At 38.9% G+C, this 22,159-nt stretch overlaps 1 protein-coding gene across 3 annotated transcripts in view; it reads left to right on the forward strand.

The window, feature by feature from the left end:
* Ubx (ultrabithorax) overlaps positions 1–22,159 on the forward strand; it is a 179,055-nt gene that overhangs the window by 51,095 nt on the left and 105,801 nt on the right. For all 3 annotated transcript variants that reach the window (XM_083079439.1, XM_083079440.1, XM_083079438.1), the window contains exon 3: positions 4,054–4,112. In XM_083079439.1, coding sequence (XP_082935565.1) covers positions 4,054–4,112 — 59 coding nt within the window. The remainder of the gene's footprint in view (positions 1–4,053; positions 4,113–22,159) is intronic.

The raw sequence follows: 22,159 nt of genomic DNA on the forward strand, positions 1-22,159 counted from the left end.
GGTGTATCGCATGCCATAAAAAGAAGCAAAGTAAAACAGCAAACATATTATTGCGACCGCAATCTGAATAGGTTACACAAATAACTTCCCTTATTGATTTCCTCTAGTGATTCAGACCATTCGCAAGTCGAACAGACGCAATAAGAGAATCAATTTTCATTTTTCGCACGCATTATCATCAATGTTTCAATAAATACGTAATTGACCGAGAAGCAGATTATCTATACATAGTTTATATGGAGCAGGTCAGCATGTTGTTAGACCGGCGGTTAGGGGAGTCGGAAAGCGCGATGACGAGAGAAAGACTGAACCGGTTATGGGCGAGGCCCTTCGATTCTTCGTCTTCTTGTACCCCATCTTGGGGCCCGAAGGAGGCGAAAAAGGAGGAGGTGAAAGGAAGCGGTTGGTAGAAAAGAAGAAGGGTATACCAAGTATGGTGGCAAACGGGATGACGGGGCAACGAGAATCGAGAAGGAGATGCTCGCGGGGCGAGGGGAAAGAGGGGGGGGGGGGGAGAGAAGCGCGCAGCGGATGGGATGAGAAATTCTCGTTGGCTTCGCTTCGATGTCTTTATACGCGCGGCTCTTGTATGGCCATGGGACATATATCTGTCTCGCGAGAGCGAGGGGCGCCGCCAAAAAATCAGATCGAGTGTAAAAATCGCATAAACTCGTCGTGCAAACTCGAGAGCTATGTCCGCCCAGTTGGTTCTCTCTCGAAGCTTTCTCTCTTTCCTCTTCTCTTCTCTCTCCCTCTCTCTCTCTCTCTCTGCTTCTTCTCTTTTTCACACGCTCTTTACCTTAAGCTCGTTTGATCCTCTTTTCTCTTTCTCTCCTCTGCTCCTCTCCGTCTTTTTCTTCGCAACCAGGCCTCTACAAGCCCGCGCTCGCATGACTCCACCTCGAGAAAAGGCCGATCACCTCTCCCATATTTTCTTTTATTTTACTTGTCCGCCAGAAGGAGAGTTATGTGGTTAGCCGAGCTTATGAAGGATCCGCTCTTTATCGACAAGTAAAGCGATCTCCGCCAACGTTCGTGGAGCGAAAATAATTTTATTGAGGGATACCGATTACTACCTTTTAATCAACCGTACACGCGTGAACGCTTGACGTTAATGAAGTGGTCGGCATTAATAAGGCATTAATAAGGCAATATCTCTCGTTCAGGTTTTATCTCGACCTTAAGGCTTACCGATGCCTCATTCTTCAACATTTTTGTGCATCTTCTTAGATCGTTGTATTCTGTTAAAGCATGATGGATAATTTCGTTATTCCTTTCCTAAAAAATGGTTTATATCATTTAAAAATTTTTTTATAAATTTATAATTTTATAAAAGCAGTACAATATTTCTTCTCTTTTAATGTCATTTTTTATCTCTTCTATTTTTATAATGTTTTTTATTTTAATTTCAAAATTTTTTAAAGCATACACATGTGTATTTAAATATATGTGAACATTTTTCACATTGTAATATTTTACGAGCTTGCAATTTTAACAATAAACTATAAAACTATAAAATCTATGAAATCAACGAATAAATATAACTATAAAATCAACGAATTTATATTTTATTGTTTTTCAATTAGAGAGAGCAACAAATATCTGGCATAGATTCAATGTGTGATTGAGATTTATTAATATATAATTATTAATACGCAACTGATTTTTCACAGATAATTCTATAATTTCTAAGTTTCTTAATTTTTGAGTATTCATTTATTCAGTGGTATTTTATGTGAGCAGCGCAAACTGTTAAAAATATATAAGGAATAAGAGAAGAATGTTGATTTGAAAATGTAAATTTTATACAAATGGTTTCATTATTGATCAAGCACTGCTTTCTGCTATTTATTTCGCAACACGATATGCGGTTTCGTGGTTTAAAAAAAAATCATTACGAACGTTAGATTCGAATCCGAGGCAATTTTCCTTCTTCGGTTAACTCGCGCGATTATATCACGCAAAATCAAAACACGTTCAAACGTATAACTGTGTATTTATTCGCGAAAAACATACAAACACCCAAGTCCGGCCAAGTCGAGCAAATCGGAACCGCAGATCGAGCGCAGCAAGATGTACCGGAGAGCAGAGTGTTGCAATGCACCTCCTAACGAGCTCGCTTTGTTTTGCAGCGCATGCATGTGCATGCTACGATATATAGGTATACAATATATATGCGCATACGGAATATAAGCGTATGGCCAGGTGTACGGGGTGTCCTGCTTAAAGAATAGATTTGCGTGTTTTATCATTAATTTCGTCTTACAATAAATGTCAAGCGTAACGACAAAAATTCCGCAGAATTTTATGAGACATATAAGTATTTTATATCACTAATTATTCTGAATATTTTAAACCTGGCGTGTGTATTGACGTTTATATATTCTATCTAAAGAGTTGGGGACAATGACCGAAACGAAAGCTGAATGAAATTAAGCATAATTGAATCGATAGCTAGATGGTAGGATGTAGGTGTAGAGATTTACTCTCGAGTAGTACAGGTGAATATAAAACGCGACGATCTCGAAACTCAAAGAGAGCGGAGCTACGCGGTTTTAGTCGAATGCCTTTTCATCCCTCGCATCGTATCCCGTTTCTAGCGCAGCCGGTGTGCAAGAACGTTAGATCCGCACTGCCGTCCGTATCCACGAGAAGAAATACGAGATACGCGGGCGACACCCGGTATATTACCGCGAGGTATATAGAGGTGTATAGATAGGGAGACAGAAAGGGAGACCGGTTCCATACATGGCTTCCGAAGGCTTCCCTTTCTTGCGCTAAGACCGCAAGAGAGACAAGCATCAGCAGCCGTCTCCGCTAATGAGATGGAATTGGACGTGGCCGAGATTTTTCTAGACTCGTCCACGGGGGAACGAATCCGCGACTGGATCCGGAGCGTGTCTCTTTCCCCTCCAACCCCTTCGTCGCCCCGTCGCCCGTCTAGTACGCGACATTCCCGGGGTGCGCGATCGGCGGCGCTCTTTGATACGAATCGTTTAATTGCGTCCCATTAGCCCGACCTGGGGGCCCACCTCCCCCCGAAGGTGAATGCGGCCGGGAACGAAAGCCGAGAGCCGGCCAAGAGCGCTCCAACCGAGGATCCGGTCTGCTTTTACTCTTTCGCTCCTGCTTTCACTCGCGCCGTCTCGCTCGTCGCTCCCTCGCTCCTCCTCATTCTATTCGTTCCCCGCGCTTTTCTTCTGGCCCTTCTTCGTCGCGTGAGCGAGGAATCGGCGGTACCGAATGGCATGTACGCGAGAGCGGACATCGTCCAACTTTTTCTCGCCGCCGCGCTTGACGGTTCGTTATATCGGTGCCCGCCATTGGAAGCCCCACGGTACGTGATGTGACGCCGGCGGAGATGGCGACCAAACCAGGCCCAACCTACCACTTTTTCCGCCAAGGGACCGGAATACCAGGTTTTCGAAAGGCTGTATGCCACCCCTTCCCTCCTACTGCGCGACGCCACAGTGGTCCCGAGTGGTTAGCCCTCCCCGAAATTGCTCGAGGAGATGCGCGCCCGATGACGATCAATCTGAAATGGGTGTTTTCTTGAGACCGAAACGGTCAATTTAGCAAATACCGTTCGGTTTTTCTCTCTTTTTTTCTCAACGATGCGGCAATCATGTTACACGAGGATATGGACTCGATGGAACTTTGTTTTAAGCGCGAATCGAAGGAACGGCTCGCAAGAAATCGTGGATAGCGATAATGTTTTTCTGCGGTTTTTGACCTTTATCGTTAACGATGCATAACCAAAAGCCATTGTGATGAAATTACGTCCTATTAAGAAAGCGTAACGAGCTGATATCTGTGATCGGAACAGATAATTTTTTTTTTCCCTATACGTCTCATTAATTTTAATGATTGCTTATAAAAAATACTAAGAAAGAAAAAAAATGTCGTCAATTAATGATTTAATTACAAAATCTATTTCTTTAGATATTAACAATTTATTTTTTTTAATTTAAAACGCAGTATAAATTATATATATATTTATATAACGTGCGAACATTTTACCTTTCTTTCTAATGATAGTCTACATTGTTGCAGGTAAGAATCAGCTTTATTCCTCGCCTCGCACAACCAACCGAATATACGCTATTGCTTACGTAAGTAGACACGAAAAAGTTATATCTCTATATCTTTATATTACGAAATAAGATACGCAGAGAGAAAATAATTTAATATAAAATTATCTTTCATTTTCTTCTTTCTTTAATCTTTTATTAAAAAATTTTAAATTGAAGAACAGAATCTTTAATCTCTTTCTCTCTCTCTCTCTCTCTCTCTTTCACATACACATCTGTTATATATTTTATTAATTATATCGTATGTGCCAAAGTATCTCTATTGAATATTAATTAAGATTTCCCGATTCGAGATTTTATCAACAAACAAGTTATTTTTTCGTCCATTTTGCGAAATATTTTTTATCGGTGCGAATTAATCTCGATATGATTAAACAAACCTCTGCCTCGCTATGGTTTATCAAAAAGGAAACGCTAAAGTATCGCTAGCGCGGACTTTATAAGGGGACAACGGAGACCTAGCTCGTTGGTGCTAGGACGACAGTAGCTAGTGAAGATTTACGGATCCCCTCTATCTTAGCACGGTTTCGTTGAACAGCCTAACACGTCGGATCCCATCGGCAATGGGATTATATCGCGTAGAGAAGGTGGCTGCTTGTATCGTATCAAGATAGGTAGATAGCACTCCGCGCGGTGCACCAGCAACGGCAGCATCAGCAGCAACGGGCGATCGTGCCTTAGGTCGACTCACGCTGCATGAGTTCCGTGACGATCGTTTGCCTCCCTCCTCTCCTCCCCCGTCCTCATTCCCTTTACAACCCAGCCTTCTCTTCCTCCTTATTTCTCTTTCTCTCCCCGTGCCATATACTCTTCAGAGTTTTATTTTCGCTCAATTCCGGGAAGCATCGCGCTCACCATGGCGAAGGGATAACGGGCAGGTGGTGGGAAGGGAAAAAGAAACATGTACACACGAAGTTAGCCGAAGGACAGGGATAAGGAGGAGGGAGAGGTAGGTGGATACCCGGAGCAAAATGAGGAGAGGTAGTTGGGACAGCGGGGAATCATAAAGCATCCCGGTGATTTAATTCTATGCAACACCGAATAATCTTTTGCTTTCCTGCAATATCCAGTTCGGACGCGGCTGACGAGGTATACATGTATATAGCGATTTAAAATATATTTTTGAAGCTGTCGTAGTTTTATACACATATATACGAGAGAAAGCCATGATTAACTGCGGATTGCGTGACAAAGAGTTATCACGTTTCAAAAGTTTTTATTAATCCAGCTACTGTTATTTATATTAATCGAATTATATAGAGTTACTGGGTCGCTTATTTAAATTTTCTTTCCGATTTTTTATCAAGATCCTTGAGAGACATTTATGAGAAATTTAATAATTAAGAAATTATTTAAATATTTAAATTTTGCAGAAATATTTTTCACGCGAAACAAATTTTAGATTCCGCGAGCTAATAAGAGCCAGACGCGGTATAATAGTGCTTCAAAGTTTTAAAGGAAATTAATTTTTCTTTAAAACTGATAAATTGTGCTCGAAGCACAAATTTTTCCTTAGTGTTCTACCAAGCAAATCAATCTCAATTTGAGATTTAATTTCAATAAACCTCTCGTACCTCCCTAAGGAGATATTAAATATTCAAATAGATACGCGATAGATGCATATTAATAAAATATTTCAAGTAAAATGCGTCGGATCTAGAACGCTTTTAGCGAACGCCGATAGTTGGATCGAGTTCCCCGAGTAATAGAGTCATTTTCGCCGGCATTATCGGCCGTCGGTCCCGAGTTAATTAATGTCCAGCGAGGTATTAGATCTCTGTCCGCGGGGCAATGCAATATAAATAATAATAATTTGAGCGAAAAATGCCGGAACATCCCTCCCGATGATTATCTGCTCGTAAATCCCGGCATAAAGATATCGCGACTAAATTGCCGCGCGGAAGGGCGCTAAGAGAAAGGGTTAGAGGGAGGAAAGACGAGGGAAAGATGAAAAAGGTGAACGCTCGCGCTCGCGTTCTCGCTCGCGCTCGCGCGCGCGCGCACGTACACACGTGCGTACAAAAGGTACCGAGTGTTCGATTTTGCCAGTTGTGGCGAGTAGCAAGTATAGCGGTGTCGGCGACGCGACGGTATTGCAATATATAGAGACGGGGCGGCAACAGACCAATCACGCGCCGGCTACTAATTTGCCGGGCTCAAACAGCTGCCGTTCTGCCGCCTATGCGAAACCCCCGGGTTTATACAGCCAGAGTATATATATATATATGTATGTTCTCTCGAATTCCCGATCGAGGATTCGATCCCCCTCGGACTCACGCTGGGATATTCGATCGGCCGCGGCCTTCTTCTCGTGCTCTTATTCGGCTCGCGTCGCTCTTCTTCTCCTTCTTGCGATCTTCCCGCTCTCGATCTGCCCGCTACCTTTAGCCCTATCTACCCATTGCTCGGACAAAACATTTCTTAATTGGGTTTCGTCCGAGGGTGATGTCTGTCCCGCTTCTTTGGAAGCGCAGCCGGCTTCTCTTCTTCGATTATTTATTGATTTTTGTTTCTCTCGTGTAAGACAGAGCTTTTGAGAAACTTTTGTTATCGTCAAAATTCGTTTCCCCTCGGTATCATTATTAAATTTAATATATTTATGTACTTATTTATCTTAAAAATTCTTGCTATTTATATTCAGAGATCGCGGTCTTTACGCACAGGGCAAATTCGCGATTAGAAACGTGATTTACGAGATATCTTAATTAAACGCATCCCGATGTAAGAACGTTCGTGATCATCGATCGTTTCGCTGCTCTATATACAAACGACGCCAAGTATGACTCATGTAAATTGCATCTCTTCTATTTTGATGTTTGCAAAAGTCTGCGCGATTAACGATTGTTAACAGTCTCTCGCGTCGCACCGTCAGTCCTCGTAATTCATCGCGCTTGACAGCAGGACACGCAAATGGAGATGCGTGAATAATGGCGCCGCACGAGCGTGTGATACGTGCTCTCGCGCTATACATATAATGAAATCCCGAGGCTAAAAGATGGTCCTCTGTTCTTGAGCCTCCCTTTACACTGCTCTATGATATATGCCGTCCACTATACTTGAACTATACCCGAGAGTCAATAGCATCTTAAACGGCTATCCTTTTCACTCGGTCATTCTCGTACTAATTCTTCCTATTTCTATGCCTATTTAATTGAAAAAATTATGACAGCACCAATGAAGAGTGTTGCAGCTGTAAAACTTATTTGACCAATGAATTAGAATTTTGCGAAAATCTAGAGTTTTACCCAAATTAATACACAGCATGAATTTTTTTTAACGATACACTTTTTAAAATTTAATCGGCTTTGATTGTTGCACTTGTGCCGTAAAATGCAGTTATATAATATTTTTCGTTGGTACCGTGTCGAAATGATTTCGAGCTATTCTATAAGAAGCGAATTTTTTTAAAATGTTGTGTCGTACAATGTAATGGACCTTAAAAAAATAGTTTTTCCGGAAAATTTGTTTCCTATGCACGTTCTCTTCATTTCGAATAGAAAGATGCGAGTCTCTTTATAAAAAATATTTATGAGATTTGCATGTTTGTCTTTGCTTATTTATTATTACATTTAGTATCAGTTCTCTCCTTTGTTCCGGATTATTTTTTTTCTCCAATGTTTCTTCTCAAAATCCGAGATTTTTTAAGGTTCTTTGCATTGTTGCGTAACTTTCACTCGTATTTCCGACGCACCTTTCGCGCGTTCTCAAACTAGACACACCTAAAAAAAAAGAAGGAACAAAAAATCGACTACAAAGGAATCATATTTACGAGCAGCCGTGTGAATGTAAGCGGTTTCTGGATTCATTTTGACTTTCATTTCCATATATTTCTTCGAATCGTCACACTATTGCGCACGGTTTATCTTCTTTATATTTTAGAATTTAAAACTCACGAATTTATTTGTTTTTTAATAAAAAATATGTCTAAGGAAGAATATCTCTCATTAAATAATTTAATAAGCTACTTTCATTGATATAATAATCACATAAGGAAGAGTATCTCTCATTAAATAATATAATAAATATGTAATATATGTATCTTTTCTAATAAATAATATATGTATCTTTTCAACATAAATAACATTTCATATTAAAATAAGCTAAAGTGAGTTTCTGTGTTGTTCTTAAAATATACATGATTATTTAATGCTTCCTATACCCATAGCTGGTATACACAATTCATATACGATGTGATCGATACAACATGATATCCCTGCGATAGCTATTATAATTGGATTAGTATCTCGAATGTTTCTTGTCGAAGAACACGTACGGCGGACACAGGTAATTCAATAAGCATCCAAGAGCATCGATCTCCTAGACATTTAGTCCATTAGATTCCATGTCAGTTTATTGCTTCACGTTTTACGGCCTTACCCAAGAGTATTCTGATTCCCCTCTGCGTTAATCTTTCCTCCCTTAATCTTATTTCGTACCAATTAACGTTTACCATAACGTTTTTCACGCTCGAACGCACGTGGTTTAGAATTGCTATTGTTTCAATATTTATTTTATAAAATTATACTACGCGAGAGGAGTTTTAGATCGAATTGATTTTAATTGCAAGTTTTTTTAAGACAGATAAACGCGCAGATTTGGTAGTTAGAGGCGAAATATCTCTCGGCATTTACGATTCTCCGTCACACACATTCAATCAATGTTGTATTTCGATTGCTGTGAAATATAGCCAATCTCGAGAATGCTCATCTCCGACTTTAGATCCCTCTCCCCTTTTATTCACCCCTTCACCGCATTAGACGCTGTACTGTAATGCTCCGCCGGATATGCAAATCAATTCTACAATTTCCAGTGATTTATCTATTGCACATAATTCATTTAAGTGTCTCGATTCCATTTCGAGTGAAAAAAATGATCGCGCCGTTATTTATATAAAGCATTCCGGAAATACGTAATCCCTTCTCAGGCGCTTACGTAAGTTGTATAGCGGACGGAAATCTTCCGCGCGACTTGGCCAATCTTATAATGTCTAATGATTAATTCTCCGGGTCCAATTTCTTTAAGTGTGCCATAAGTTGGTCGAGAATTAGACAGTTACTTTGATCGCACGAGAAGAGGCGCGCTTTGAAATTTATATGCTCGCGTGCGCGTGTGTTAGGCTGCGTTACTCGGAGTGTTTTCTAGACAGCTCCGGCGAAACACGTTTACTCATTCCACGAGTGCGCGAATTTAAATATAAGTAAAAGGCTTTACTGGCACACAATCCGGGGAGTATCGTCTTTCTTTCTGGAAGTTGATTTGCCTTGCATGAAGCTTAGGAAGAGGGCTGCCTCTGCCGGGAATTCGTTGTACAGGTTGCTTTCTCGTCCCTTTTCCTCGGCAATAGAGGCAATGAGAGGGAAGAGAGAGGCAGACTTCGATCTCGACTAGGCAGCATCGCGACATCGAGGCGAGCTCCCTTGATTTCACCGATTTTTCTCTCGCCTGTAGTATTTTGTTTAAAAAGGAAATTCTCTTTTTTCCTCTTTTATACAGCACGTGTTACGTCATCATCTTATTTGTTAAATTTAACTTGATTGTTTGATAATATTTAATATATTTAATTAATATAAAAAATACGCGACTATATGTTTTGAATTAGTTTTGTTAGAAAATTTTTCATATAATTCTTAACGAAAAAATTAAGAAATTCTTTCTTGTATTCACAATGTGATTTCACAGATACAAAGCGGTATTTAGGTCAAAAACCTTGGACGTTCACAAAGAGGGACAGTTGAAAAAACTTTAACGATGCCTTATGTAATTTGGCTGACCCCATTTGACCCTCATAATAGCATCCCATTCGCAAGTTTGACCTCTTGACTCTTGTAAAGAAAAATGTGCTAATTCCATAATAACTGCATAACAGTTGGTGCATTACAAACATATTCTTCACAAAAATTAAGAAATTACTATAAACTTTCTTATTATTCATGTAACGCATTTAATTGATAATTTATAATCATGAAGAAAAATAAAATGACACAACTAGCTCTTCTTTCTTGCGAAAAATACTTGCGATTTCGCTTTCGGTTTCCGACTATCGCGCCATTTTAGTTTCGTAATCGAAAATATATAACTTTTATGACTCTAAGCACGCGCATGAAATATTCGACTTATAGCATTAACATAATCCAATGACGGGATGACGCATCGGAAACCTATCGGAATCCGAAATCCCGCAAATCCTTGCGGGTGCGGCAGTTATCCCGAGCGAGCGGTTTCTCGCGGATTTCTCTCATTTAATATTAGCAATTTAACTACTTCAACATCGCGCCGCAAAGGTCATAAATATCAGCCACCGTGGTCCGGAGAACGATCGTTGTCGCGATAGGGATGCGCTAGATCGTGGTTGCACGACTCAGCAACGGAAGCGCACTCTGTAAGGGAGGTAGACAAAGTTGGAGTGAGACAAAGAGACGGAGGAAGAAGAAGAGTCGCACGGGGGTGACAAAGGGGGGGAAGCATCGGAACGGGAAAGGGGGAGAGCGAGCAGAGTCGTAGAAGGGGTTGGTAGCACGGGGGATGGGCGGAAAGCGGAGGCAACGGGAGAGAAAAAGAAGCGGAATGAAACGCTAGGCGCTGGCTACACAAGTACACTCGGTGCTGGCACGCCAGAGGCTATACTTATACCCTATAGGCAGTGGTGCATGGTATGCCATGATGGCAGTAACTCCAGAATCCCGGGGCTTAAACTCGCCTAGCACCGAGGATCAGTGGGGAAACTTCCTGCACCGCGGCTTAAAGGCTTCGTGGTTGCTGCTCCCTTGCTTTCCAGGTGGAGGGAGCAACTTTTCGCCATGTTAATGGGCGCAATATGATCATACGTGGCGCATCCGCGTATTTATGTGTGTACGTTGTTTTCTTACTTTTGTTTCTTTTTCTTTTCACGACAATGAAAACGCGTAATTTAAACGTAATTCATTAGGAATGAGAGACAAAGATAAAGGCGGATAGAAGATTGACAGAATGGAAGAATCTGTATTAAGTATTAGCTACACTTGAAATAATTTTTCACAGAAAATTCTTACTGTACTTTTGTTTCTTTTTCTTTTCGCGACAATAAAAACGCGTAATTTAAACGTAATTCATTAGGAATGAGAGACAAAGATAAAGGCGGATAGAAAATTGACAGAATGGAAGAATCTATTAAGTATTAGCTACACTTGAAATAATTTTTCACAGAAAATTCTTACTGTACTTTTGTTTCTTTTTCTTTCCACGACAATGAAAACGCGTAATTTAAACGTAATTCACTAAGAATGAGAGACAAAGATAAAGGCGGATAGAAGATTGACAGGATGGAAGAATCTGTATTAAGTATTAGCTACACTTGAAATAATTTTTCACAGAAAATTCTTACTGTACTTTTGTTTCTTTTTTTTTCGCGACAATGAAAACGCGTAATTTAAACGTAATTCATTAAGAATGAGAGACAAAGATAAAGGCGGATAGAAGATTGACAGGATGGAAGAATCTGTATTAAGTATTAGCTACACTTGAAATAATTTTTCACAGAAAATTCTTACTGTACTTTTGTTCCTTTTTTGTTTTCGCGACAATGAAAACGGGTAATTTAAACGTAATTCATTAAGAATGAGAGACAAAGATAAAGGCGGATAGAAGATTGACAGGATGGAAGAATCTGTATTAAGTATTAGCTACACTTGAAATAATTTTTCACAGAAAATTCTTACTGTACTTTTGTTTCTTTTTTTTTTCGCGACAATGAAAACGCGTAATTTAAACGTAATTCATTAAGAATGAGAGACAAAGATAAAGGCGGATAGAAGATTGACAGGATGGAAGAATCTGTATTAAGTATTAGCTACACTTGAAATAACTTTTCACAGAAAATTCTTACTGTACTTTTGTTTCTTTTTCTTTTCGCGACAATGAAAACGCGTAATTTAAACGTAATTCATTAAGAATGAGAGACAAAGATAAAGGCGGATAGAAGATTGACAGGATGGAAGAATCTGTATTAAGTATTAGCTACACTTGAAATAATTTTTCACAGAAAATTCTTACTGTACTTTTGTTTCTTTTTTTTTTCGCGACAATGAAAACGCGTAATTTAAACGTAATTCATTAAGAATGAGAGACAAAGATAAAGGCGGATAGAAGATTGACAGGATGGAAGAATCTGTATTAAGTATTAGCTACACTTGAAATAATTTTTTACAGAAAATTCTTACTGTACTTTTGTTTCTTTTTTTTTCGCGACAATAAAAACGCGTAATTTAAACATAATTCATTAAGAATGAGAGACAAAGATAAAGGCGGATAGAAGATTGACAGGATGGAAGAATCTGTATTAAGTATTAGCTACACTTGAAATAATTTTTTACAGAAAATTCTTACTGTACTTTTGTTTCTTTTTTTTTCGCGACAATAAAAACGCGTAATTTAAACATAATTCATTAAGAATGAAAGACAAAGATAAAGGCGGATAGAAGATTGACAGGATGGAAGAATCTGTATTAAGTATTAGCTACACTTGAAATAATTTTTCACAGAAAATTCTTACTGTACTTTTGTTTCTTTTTTTTTTCGCGACAATGAAAACGCGTAATTTAAACGTAATTCATTAAGAATGAGAGACAAAGATAAAGGCGGATAGAAGATTGACAGGATGGAAGAATCTGTATTAAGTATTAGCTACACTTGAAATAACTTTTCACAGAAAATTCTTACTGTACTTTTGTTTCTTTTTCTTTTCGCGACAATGAAAACGCGTAATTTAAACGTAATTCATTAAGAATGAGAGACAAAGATAAAGGCGGATAGAAGATTGACAGGATGGAAGAATCTGTATTAAGTATTAGCTACACTTGAAATAATTTTTCACAGAAAATTCTTACTGTACTTTTGTTTCTTTTTTTTTTCGCGACAATGAAAACGCGTAATTTAAACGTAATTCATTAAGAATGAGAGACAAAGATAAAGGCGGATAGAAGATTGACAGGATGGAAGAATCTGTATTAAGTATTAGCTACACTTGAAATAACTTTTCACAGAAAATTCTTACTGTACTTTTGTTTCTTTTTCTTTTCGCGACAATGAAAACGCGTAATTTAAACGTAATTCATTAAGAATGAGAGACAAAGATAAAGGCGGATAGAAGATTGACAGGATGGAAGAATCTGTATTAAGTATTAGCTACACTTGAAATAATTTTTCACAGAAAATTCTTACTGTACTTTTGTTTCTTTTTTTTTTCGCGACAATGAAAACGCGTAATTTAAACGTAATTCATTAGGAATGAGAGACAAAGATAAAGGCGGATAGAAGATTGACAGAATGGAAGAATCTGTATTAAGTATTAGCTATACTTAAGATAATTTTTCACGGAATAATACAAGGGGGAATGAGCTCAAACTTGCATATTAAAATAGCAGTGATATGTGTCGTGTCGTACACGTATTAATAGCAATAATATGATGTACGATGAGCTATATATACGCAAGGCTGTATTACAAGGCTATTTAATTAAGCGATCGTATCGGAAGATGCAGAATGCGTTTTTATGTAATACATGTAATACACTCCTTTAACGTTATCTCGATATATCGCGCATTATGCATAATAATATCGGCTATTTTGCATTTGCTCCTTGTATCCCATCACGATTAGTAATGTGGAGAGAAGTAGACCCGTCGTTAATAAAGACATTAATATTGACTGGCAAATGTATCTAGATATGCCGCGAGGGTAGAGGCAATCCAAGTCCGGAATAGCGCTTGGGAATAGAATGCTCGGTCACGACAGGAATAACGTTTAAGAATAAAAGATGAGAGCGAAAAAGGAAAGTACTTATTGCTTATTTATAAGAAGCCAGGAGAGAATGTTGTTTATGTGACGGCTACGCGCGTCGAAATATGCAAGAAAATGTATATAATAAATAATCTTATTTATGTGACGTTTAGAATCAACGTACAATCGTAGGAGATATATTCTATAGTTTCGCAATTTACAACATAATCATTACACAAGCGCATTCTCGATCTTATTGGTTTGCTCTATGAATCCTCTCCCCAATTTTAAAATAAACAACTAAATTATTCAATAAACTATTGATAAAAAAATGGTGTCTTTTACAAAATGGTGTCTTTTACAAAATTTCTGGAATAGAATCAGCGGCCATAATTTCTTTGCGTTCGGAGTTTCGATCTTTTTCCGATCAGACCGCCCCTTTGAGAGGGTACCGCAAGATTTATTCGCCGTCTGGTCACCATAGCGGACGAATTTCATCAAAATGGGCAGCATATGGCGTACGCTGACGCCATTCTGCGGCAACATCCGTAGGGATTTTCGAATTTTGTTCGTCGTGATTGCACTCATGGAATCCATATTTCAGTTGCGAGAAGAAACGGGCTAATCAAACGTCACAGATGCGGTGTATCGGATTACAAGAGAGGCCGAAAGAAATCCACCTCTTTTCGCATCAAACTTTCAGGAGGGGTTTAAAAAAAATATTAGTAAAATTAACAAGAAATTTACATTGTTAAAAATTTTTTAAATAATGAATAGTGAGATTTTGCATGAGGAAAAGACGATTGTACTCGCTTCTTTCAGGCTGTTTGACATTACAGGCTATGGCAGATGTACTATATATATGGAGATTCCGAAAACGTAGCCTATGGGGAGTTGCGTGATGATCGCATCCTTAGAGACGCACGTGGTGCTGCGTATCGTATTACGTCGGTTCCACGTGCCAATAGCGACCGCAATTTTCTCGATCAGCTTTCCATCGGGTTACAATTACCAATTTACTCGCAAAGCGTGAGATATATATTCGCGTATGCATGGGAAGTATCATCCCATGCGCGCATAGTACTTTATATAACTTATAATCGATTTACTCCATAATACGAATTTAATTCGTGTTATGTTCATTATTATATATTATGCCACATTGATGTATATCGTTGATTCAATCTTATCGCTTTAATAGTTTTACATCAACTTTCTGTGTCAAAAAAGTGTATCGCGAAAATATACTCCTGGATAAAATTAACGCATAATTTTTTTTTCACTTTTTCTTTAAAAACTGATATTTAAATTTAAAGAAAAAGTGAAAAAAAATTATGCGTTAATTTTTCCAGGAGTATATTTAAAATTAATTTAAAAAAATTTCAGCATGTAATAAAATAGCTTTTCAATTAAAAAAAGGGGAAGGGAGAGAACAGATATCTTTCCTTATTCAAATTTTAAATAAAGAATCACAGGTTTCTCGTGTGCTGCTATTTCCATCGTCGGTATTATAATGATATGTACCGATAATCTATGGCAAGCGGTGCTGAAGGAGGAGCGGCTGATTGTACAGAGAAACATTACGCAGACGCAAGTTCCGGAAAGCTTACTTGTCATCCGTGTTATAACTTTGCTCGGCAGCCATTGATTACGGCACACCGCGCCTTATCTTCCCCTTACACGCCTGGGGATCAGAATCCCTCGGTCTGGAAATATTTCGTACATCCCCGAAATTAATATCTGTTGGTCCAATATCATCCGTCGACCGCTTGTAGCTATGATGGCATTAGTCGTCGACTTAATAACGATGAAATGTAAGAAATGATCTGTGTCTATTGCTTACTTCATTAAGAGACATATGCAAAATACATTCAGAGTCGTTAATGAAAGTTTCAGATTTTTATCAAAATAATTTTCCTCGCACAAATTATAATTGTATTATTCTTATTGTATAGAAATATGTGCGAAAATAATTTATATTCTTTCTTGTTTAAAAATTATTGTTGGAATTATTTTTATTTAATTAAAAAAATTCGAATGTAGCATATTGATAATTCTTTTCATTTTATTAATATTTATTACCTAACTACTTTTTAATTTTTTTGAAAGGAATTATTCATTATTTTTTCTCAAGATAATAAAAGCTCAATGGTATTTAATAAAATTCTCTATACATGATAGGTTGATGACAACGTGTACGCAAGATGCGCAAAAAATTCGCCGACGTGCATTGCGTGATTCAAAATTTAATTCTTTACAAAGTTTTACGGAAGTTTCACGGTCGGCCATCAAAAAGAATGCACCTCGGCGTAAAACCCGTTCGTGCCATAAGTGGGAATTTCAGGTACTTGGCTCGGCAATTTTTTAACACGGCGACGAGCGGAATACACAATGTATCGGGCAGTTTAATAATCGAGGTACGACAAAGTATTCGGCTCACGAATGACGCGACGATGATGATCCGCCATTTCACCGCAACTTGGGAGGTCCGCTCTCGATATCTCCCCTTGCCTCCCCCCGCCTTTCGCCTCCCTACCCCTTTCCCTCCTCTCCCTTCCTCCTCATCTGCCCTCTCATTTCTTCCTCGTACATGCGCTTCACCCTTTCGCTCCGCGCGATGCCTCTCTTCGGTCTCTTACCTTCTCCCTCCATCATCTCTCCATGGCTACCTTCCTCATCCGTTCGCTCTTTCTCGCTCCTCGTTTGGATGTCCTTCTCGGTGCGCGTTGTACCTGGTCCTCCTCTGTCCCTTTTTTCTCCACTATGTGCTCTACCTTCCTCGCCGTCCTCTATGTCAGGTAGACTCCTCGTCTCTCGTTTCAATTGGGACATGCCCATGGGAGCTTCAACTAGTTTCGAACGTATTTTTTGCTATTGGGCAGTTGGAAGAGGATAAGACAATACACGGAAAATGTGATCGAAGCTTTCATTTCCTCGCGACATTATATATAACGGTACCGCAATAAACGTTAAAATGTTACTTTTTATATTATTAAGGAAAAATAATTTAATCGCCCTCTCTTTTCGCGCGTAAATATATATTCCTTCATATTCTTTGCTGAATTGAATCTTATCTATCTAATTCAACTTGTTGTTACAATTCGTCCAATTACTAGCGATGAATTTTTCCATTAGACGAAAATGAGTTTAAGCTCCGAAGGAGATAAGAATCTCAAGGATAGCGAATTGTAAGAGATGAGGTGGCACAAAGACAATCACATCGATAAACGTAACAGCTACATCGATGTAACGTCCGTAATAACCGGCAATTTGCGAGAGGTACTTTTAGTTAGGCAACTCGCGTAGCCGCCTCTTCATGAGACCAGGAGAATGAAATTGCGGAAAGAGACGACGGGGAAGGTGGGATCGGGAAAGGGGTGAGGGGCGACAAAGGAATGGTGTGCCAGTCGCGCTCGACCGGTCGGAACGGGAATAATTATTGCGGGAGGAGCTATTTGCTCGCGTCTTCACGGAGATTTTGACGATAGCGCTTACGTAAAACTGGGTGTTGGTAAAGAGAAAGAGGGAAAAAGAGAGAGAGGGAGAGCGCAGATTGCTTTTAAAATAATAAAAGCAAGCAATGTACGCTTGCATTTTTCGGACATATTTATTTATTTTTTTCCGCCTTGCAAAATGAAGATGTAATTACCGTTTTCCGCAAATTAGCGAGTAACGATGATAGCCGCAAGGATAACGCTGCGGGATGAAATAATAGGGCGAAGAATTATTGTGAAAAACGAGTAAAAGGGATAAACGGTCTTGTTCTGTAAACGTATATTGTATATATACATACATACACATATATATATATATATATATATATATATATATATATATACACACACACACACACACACACACATAGATGAGTGCGTAATAATAACAGTGGTACCGAACGCGTTAGAAAATGCGAGTACATCGGTGAGCAAAGGCTAGAGAGGTATTCTTAAAACGACTCAATGTACTGGGCGTGTATCGACTTAACGATTACCTCTATAACCGTTTTGATCTCTATACGTTGATAACTCTTTCCTTGAACAAAAAAAAAAATATATATATATATATATATATATCTTTTAATATTTGAGAATTTTCTTTTCTCTCTTTTTAAACTCCTTTTAAATTTCTACTGTTCCTTAGGAATATAAAAGTATTCAAGATTAAGAATTAATTACCTTCTTAATTATCCACAATTTTAAAATACTACCACTTATTAGTAGACACATATTTCTTAAAAAAAAGAATCATATCTCTCAATTTCTCATTTTTTGTTATATTATTATTTATTATTCTTAATTCCATTTTGAATTAAAATTGCGGAATTTCGTACACATGATGATATTAACGTAACTGCCGATGATCACAGCAAATAGCGTGATACAAGCGGCTTATCGTAGGGCTTATGATTACAGCAGCTTGCGGTTGTAATTTTATTAACGCTTGATTATATATCGATTGAATCATACACAAGCTACCTCTAGCATTAATAAAACTGTCGACAGTTTTCATGTCTCGAAGGCATTATGTGTATTACTACCTGGTGGTTTGCATTCTTTACAACGTATAACAATAATGTGCGCTTTACAACATTGTAAAAAATATCGCAGAAACTTTATACACATATTTTTGGTATAATCGTATATTCTTCATAAATATTATTAAAAGTCTTTTTTGAAAAGTAAAAGAAAAGTGAGAATTATATATTTAAAATATGCGGTTGTAAAAGAATGCGTTACTTTTAGTACATGCAAATTTACACATCTTCCTCAATTACTTTCGATACAATGTATGATATTACATATCGTATATTTCACCCTTTAATATGCGGTTTTAAAAGTTGACAAATTACGAGATGCCAATTTAAACATCGATTTAACAACATTCTATAGCTTATCGTCAATCAATCCGTTGTATGGACAGGGATAATATTTTCGTGTAATTTGCGTAATCTCTCCGGAGAATAAATCCGGCCTGCGCGAACGCGAGTAACGACGATAAAGTGGCTGCGATGTCGGTGATTGGTCGATTTTCGATGGGAACGAGTTGAGTTTTTGCCACAATAAAACGCATCCACGTAATCAAAACCGAAACGAGGGTATGATGGGTACGCTATTATCGCAGTTATGGAATGCGCGTGTTTATCACTCGATCAAAGTTGCGATGCCGGTGAAAAGATTATTCTACTATAACTGCACTTTCGAAGAGAAAACCTTCAATAGATTATATAATACATCTTTAATAATATAAAATGAAACTTGCAATCGAAAAGTTGCTTCGTACTTGTTACGTTATTACAAAAATATTTTATTATACGGATATATTATTATACCATTTATACGAATTATGAAATTCATCTATGGCATTTGTAATCTAAAGCAACGATTTCTTTTTCTTCAATATTTTTTATGAGAAAGATGCCGTTGCTTTATAAAAAATATTATCGCCAGCAAATATCTCTTTCACTGGACGTATGAAGAAATCGTATAATCGTTAACATAATTAAGCAATCCCTAATTAATCGCGCTTATCGCGGAACATGTATTAGTTTTTGACTCCAATTAACCCAGGCGGCCGGACGAAAGAAGTTTTGCGTTTGTTAATTACCGACGCCGGCCGATCGATGTGTTAAAATTCGACATTTATCGGACGAAAATCGCAGACGAAATTTATCGGCGACTCTCTCTCTCGCACCGCGGGCCAATCTGGTTGGCAACATGGCGCGTTGGCAAAACAGAGGTGGAGGGTGGTGGAGGGAAGGCGCGAGGGGCCGAGGGGGGAGGGTGGTTCAGGAAGGGGGTAGGACGAAAAAGGAGTCTCATCGCAAGGGCTGGCCCCGCGGGGACTAATTTTTATTTTCCCTCTTTTCCAGTAAGTGCTCCGCGTCCACCTATTTCTCATAAATTTGAATTAATTTACATGCATTTGAATTTAATGCACCGCCATGCTTTATCAAAGCAATTAAGCTTTTAAGCGCGCATTTGCATTAATCCAATGTTTACAATTACGGCACGAACCTCTTTTTCGAGCGCGGCCCGGGTTATTCCCCTCCCCCTCTCTCGTCCCTCCTGGACACTGGCTACAGTCGAGAGACACTCTAAGATATACAGATTGGTTCCCTCTATATCTTACATGTTATATTTCATAGAGATAATGAATTTATCATTAATTAGCAATCTCGGGAATAATGCATCGCGTTAAGTCATTGAACGTACTAAACGGCACGTGTATGTGCATGACGCGATAAGGGAGCTACGTAATTAATATTATTAATCATTCTTTACACGGACTGCTTATCATACATGTATCTTCCTTCTCGTAATAAATACTCGTAATTTATAACGCGTAACGGCGCTATGCCTCGTATCGAAGTCGCGGAAAGGTAATTGGCTAATGCGTCATTACGATGAATTAAATATCTCCCTCGTCATATAATGCAATAGCATTTCTCATATTACGCGCATTATCTTTTTCGTAATTCGCATTCGCGTTAGGTTCCTGCCGCAGCCGGTTTCCTTGCAATCAAGAGCTTTTCAAGAGCCGCGAGAGTCCGCCGAGGACTCAGACGCCGCAACATAGTCGGTATGATTTACGCTAATTAAGATTCTAGTAGCGAACATTATTGCCTATTTGTAAGTTATAGGACTGTACTAGGAAGGCATTTTTCGCAAAATTCAAGATGGTGAAATGCGGTAACATTGTAGTAGCGCTGCGCAATAATTTTCACGATGCTTTCTCGTGTGAAAAATGTTCCAGGCGAAATATATACGTAGGTTCTTTTCTTTCTCCGCAACGATAATGGATATATAAGGGAAAAAGTTATCGAATAAAATTGCATAATTTTATAAGAAAGCTCTGTGCTATTATTTTCCACTACCATTTGTGTGCAATTACACTTTTTTTAATAAATCCCTAAATTCTTTCTGACATATTAATAGATGTTTTTATTCTGTGAAAAAAGTTTTATATATATAATGTTTAGAAAGAATTATTCAAATTTATTTCTTGATTAAATTTACTTCTTCATGTCTGTTTGTGATTGATTCAACTATTCCTTCTCTCTCTTTCTCCTCTTCTCTTCTCCTCCAACTTCCTCTAACTCTCTCCCAAAAAGAGGGTATATTGTCTCGCGGACACGGACACGGAGGTATGAGTGTAGTATCTATAGATATAATATAGGGAGTGAAGCAAAAGTCCTATTCAAAGCGGATGATTCAGTGGCCGCTGCTGCGCTGCTGGATAAGATCTCGTAGTCTGCCGCCTCGTTCATCTTAACCGCGAGACCGGCCAACCTGCGACAGCTAACCATTCGCCAACCCTTTCCGTTTTTTCCGCCCTTTTGCGCAGAATCGCGGAATCGCGCTACCTAGATAATCCGTAAGAGCGTCCGGATCGGAGGATTCGGTCCCCGAATATTTCGACGGGACGAAAGCTCATTAACGTGTTCAATAACCCGGGTACGTGTCGAACGCCTCCAACTTTTTCGCGCGACACATTCGGAGAGATGGCGGGGTCGGAAATACGTCGGGTTTTTTAATACGCCAAAAAGCTTGCCGTGTCGCGGGAACATTTTTGGTATAGCTCGCTCTAGCGTATCGCGGATATGGAGTATTCCGCGAACTAGTTCGGCCCAACTTTCTTGATTTACGCGAGTTCATTATTATTTTCGCGCTACGGAACAATCGCCTCTTCCGCACTTCCGTCTGTAACCCCCTCCCTCCGCTCTCGCGCTAGAGATGAAAAGTCACGACTGGAATACGTTGAATAATGGAGGAAATTTTTTCTTCGCCATGACTCTGCATTTTATGCTGAATATTTCAAGACTCGAGTATAGTTGTGTGTGATGGAAAGGAATAAAAGTAACATCCTCCCTCGTTTAAAATCGTAAAAAGGAAAAAAATCGAATCGTGCGCACCTCGCATCCCTGGAGTCACGAATTCAGAAATATGCGACGACGCAAAATTACTTATCTTTTTGCCGTCCTTTAAACAGGAGCAATACCTCGCTCCGTCATTATCGCGCGCGCCGCGCTTTAAATTTTTTCGTCGCGTCGAGTGTAATTTACTCTCCCAGCGAAATTTCCAACTCGCCTGTAGCAATTATTAATAATTGCGCATTGCGATCCTATCTAACGTATCGTTTCCGAAAATCCAAATTTCAAAGTGCAGCTCGACCGGGCCGGTAATCATAGTTTCTTGCTCGATTTTATACGCGCGATGGCGTCTTATTCGTCGAAACCGGCTCTCCCCACCCCCTTCTTTCCTCCCCGGCCGCTCTTGTACGTACCGGACGAGGGCCCCCCGGGGCTTCGTCGAATC

This window comes from Camponotus vicinus, unplaced genomic scaffold, assembly GCF_025532165.1.
Source record: "Camponotus vicinus isolate PSW18456_S1 unplaced genomic scaffold, iyCamVici1.0 SCAF_10, whole genome shotgun sequence".
Lineage (NCBI taxonomy): Eukaryota > Metazoa > Arthropoda > Insecta > Hymenoptera > Formicidae > Camponotus > Camponotus vicinus.